Raw genomic sequence first — 3372 nt, 5'->3', positions numbered from 1 at the left:
TGCTGACTCAAATGAGGAGATTTGTTTTTTATGTTGATGAATACAGACACACCCATACACACAGTGGGGACAACTTAAGTACAGCAGGAAATTGGATGCAAATTATTATTATTATTTTAATATGTGCTGGATACTGTATGAATACACTTCCCATACATTATCTGTACCAGGACAATGACCAAATGTGAACTCTACTAGACCACCTCTGTCTATTTTTGTCTTCTACACTTTTTCTGCCTTTTCTGCTTTTAAATGAACATTTTGTATGATTCCATTTACTTTTCTTTCATAACATATTATTTTTACTTCTATTTAAAAAAACGTCTTTGTAGTGCTTTCCCCAGAGTTTGCAATATACATTTACAACTAATCTAAGTATAATTTCATATAACACTACATTGCTACATGGATAGTGCAAGTACCTTATAACAACAGAACAATAATAATTCCTCTCTCCTGTCCCTTGTATCATTACTGCCATTCATTTTACTAATAGATAACCATACATATAATGAGTTATATATATATGCTATAACCTTATACATGGTTATATATATGAATATATATATTCATACATGAGCCTACATAATTGAATCTATTCTTGTTATTATTTTCACCAAACTACTATGTGTTAGATTAATAAAAAACAATAAAAGTAAACCTTTTTATTTTACCTTCACTTACTCATTCTCCAAAGCTCTTCCTTTCTTTATATAGATTAGAGTTTCTGATCTATATTATTTTACTTTTCTCTAAAGTACTTTTTAAAACATTTCTTGCAAGGCAGGTTTACTGGCAACCACGTCCTACAATTTTTGTTTGCTGAGAAAGTCTTTATTCTCCCTCACTTTTTTTTTTTTAATCTATACTGATTGATTAATATTAGGCATGCATCTCTACCTGAAACTGCTGTTAGTTTTTGACAGGTCTAAAGCTTTATAACTTATTTAGGCCCATTTTGAATTTCTTTGACCCTGATATACAAGGTAAGTTAACTTCTTCCTCGTGGCACTTTAGTAATGAGAATTATGCTCACTGGCCAGATTCCTCTATAAGTAAAGGCTTCTAGATACTCAGGCTGCCTGTATTACCTCAACACCATACTTTATATAGATACTTAAGTAAGTCACAGATACTTAAATAAGTCACAGCATAGATAAGTAAGTCACAGCATACTTAAGTAAGTCACTTTATATAGATACTTAAGTAAGTCACAGCATAAGGAGAAAATTTAGAAAGCTGAACTGTATTGTATGAATATTCCATAGATTTTTTCCCCCAGCACTGATGGTCATACGCTAGTTAAGTACCAAATAACTCTTCTCCCATTGCCACCCTTTCTCAGAGACATCAAGATGTGTATCAATGTCCCTAGGCAACTGAAACGAATTCACACAAATGACAGATTTTTACCCATGTGGTCCCACTATCAAATTACAAAAAGCAGTTCCACTATCCAAATTATAGGAAGCAGTTAATGGGACGTTCAGAAAAACATAGTCCCACATACGTGCATCTAGGAAAGTTTTCCATTCATCTGCCAATTGCTTTCACAAGATTAACATTAGGAAAAAAAAAAAAAAGCCAAATACACATATGACCCTCAAATCCCAAACACACAAAAATATTGGTCTTTGTTCATTCTCAGATGACCAGATGCTCCCAGAGTGCCAAAGGTGGGAGCCAATCCCCCCATAGCCTTTTCTTCAGACATTCTTGAACTACCTTCCTTTTCCAAAGAGGGAATGCTGAAATCAATCAGAAAGGCTTTCTGAGAAGATTGGCTTGGATTTCTGGGTCTGTTCCAGTTGATTCAAGGTGAATTGGCTTGTATCAATGAAGCGATCAACGCAGTTCACAAAACAGGCCTCAGCCCGACTGTCCAACGCTGGCTCAGGCTTGTCCACGCACTTCTCCCAACTAAGTTCCGTCACCTGGTGCACCAGCGGCTGGAAGCGCTGCTTCTGAGTCTCCACCTGGGTGAGATGCTGCAGCTGCGGGTCCACGGAGCCCAGACCCGCAGCGGAGGAGTTCCAAGAGGAATCCATCCCAGCGGGGCCACGCGCTCCGAGATGAACTCCGACCAACTCACCGACCTTGACGCGTCTCCACGACGGACTCTCAGTGTGCAGAATTCTAGGTGTGTTTTTGTTCTTGGGACACTTTAACTATTTCAGTCCACTCTCTTCTTGATGCATGATTTCTGAGAAGTCAAGTGAAATTCTTATATCTCCTCTATTGGTAAAGCTTTTTTCCTTTCTAATTTTTTTCATGATTTTTTATTGATCTTTGATTTTCTGAAGCTTGAAAACAATAATATTAGGTGTAGGCTTCTTTGCTTTTTTGAACCATTTTTATTTTTGAGCTTCATGAATCCTCGGTTTAATGTTGATGTTAATTTGGGGGGAAATTCTCAGTCATTATTGTTTCGAATAGTTCTTCTGTTCCTTTCTCTCTTTCTCCTTCTGGTATTCCCATATGTTACACTTTTTTTTAAAAAAAATTATTGATTTCAGAGAGAGTGAAGGAGAGGGAGAGAGAGATAGAAACATCAATGATGAGAGAGAATCGTTGATTGGTTGACTCCTGCACGTCCCCTACTGGGGATTGAGTCTGCAATGCCTGGAATCAAACTCGGGACCCTTCAGTCCTTAGGCTGACGCTCTATCCACTGAGCCAAACCAGCTAGGGCACACTTTTTCTATTTGTTATAAATATGCTGTTTTGTACTTTTTCAAAAAATTTTCCCTCTCTACTTTTTAATTTTGGATGTTTCTAATGAGATATCCTCTAGTGCAGAGTTACTCGCCTCAGCTGTGTCCACTCTCCCAATAAGCCCATCAAATCATTCTTTGGGTTACAGTGTTTTTTATCTCTCCCTTTTCTTTTTGGTTCTTTCTTAGACTTTTCATCTCTCTGCTTAAATCACCCATCTCTTTTTGCATGCTCTCTCCTTTACCCATTTGAATCTTTAGGCATTAATAACAATTCATCATGATTGTTATTTTAAAATTCCCATTCCCATTCTGATAATTCCAACATCCCTGCCATGCCTGTGTCTGGCTTTAATGTTTTCTATGTCTCTCTAAACTGTTTTTTTTTTCCTTTTAATAGTCTTGTAATTTTTCCTGGATGGCCAGATAATGGAATACTCATAAAAGGAGGTGCTATAAATATGTCTTCAGTAATGTGGTGGTGAGGTATTGGGAGGAAGGAAGTATGATACTATGATTAGGTGTCAGTCCTTTGGTGAGCCTGTGCCTCTACAGGGGAACTTCATACATGCTTCGCAGTTCCTCGTCCTCCCTACTTTGGTGGGACAGGACGACTGCAGTTGCTGAGCTGGGTGTCTCCCTTCCTCCAGGTGAAGAG

The 3372-nt window shown here is 37.7% G+C and overlaps 1 protein-coding gene across 1 annotated transcript; it reads right to left on the bottom strand.

The window, feature by feature from the left end:
• Positions 1-1754: 1754 nt before the first annotated feature.
• On the bottom strand, positions 1755-2048 carry LOC307103973 (mitochondrial import inner membrane translocase subunit Tim8 A-like; the record flags this gene model as incomplete). Its single annotated transcript, XM_079778560.1, has 1 exon — positions 1755-2048. The coding sequence occupies one exon, from the start codon at positions 2046-2048 to the stop codon at positions 1755-1757; it is 294 nt and encodes a 97-aa protein (XP_079634686.1).
• Positions 2049-3372: the final 1324 nt, after the last annotated feature.

The sequence above is a fragment of the Cnephaeus nilssonii genome, assembly GCF_951640355.1.
Source record: "Cnephaeus nilssonii genome assembly, chromosome: 8".
In the NCBI taxonomy this organism is placed as follows: Eukaryota; Metazoa; Chordata; class Mammalia; order Chiroptera; family Vespertilionidae; genus Cnephaeus; species Cnephaeus nilssonii.
This window is presented reverse-complemented; position numbering and strand designations above follow the sequence as displayed.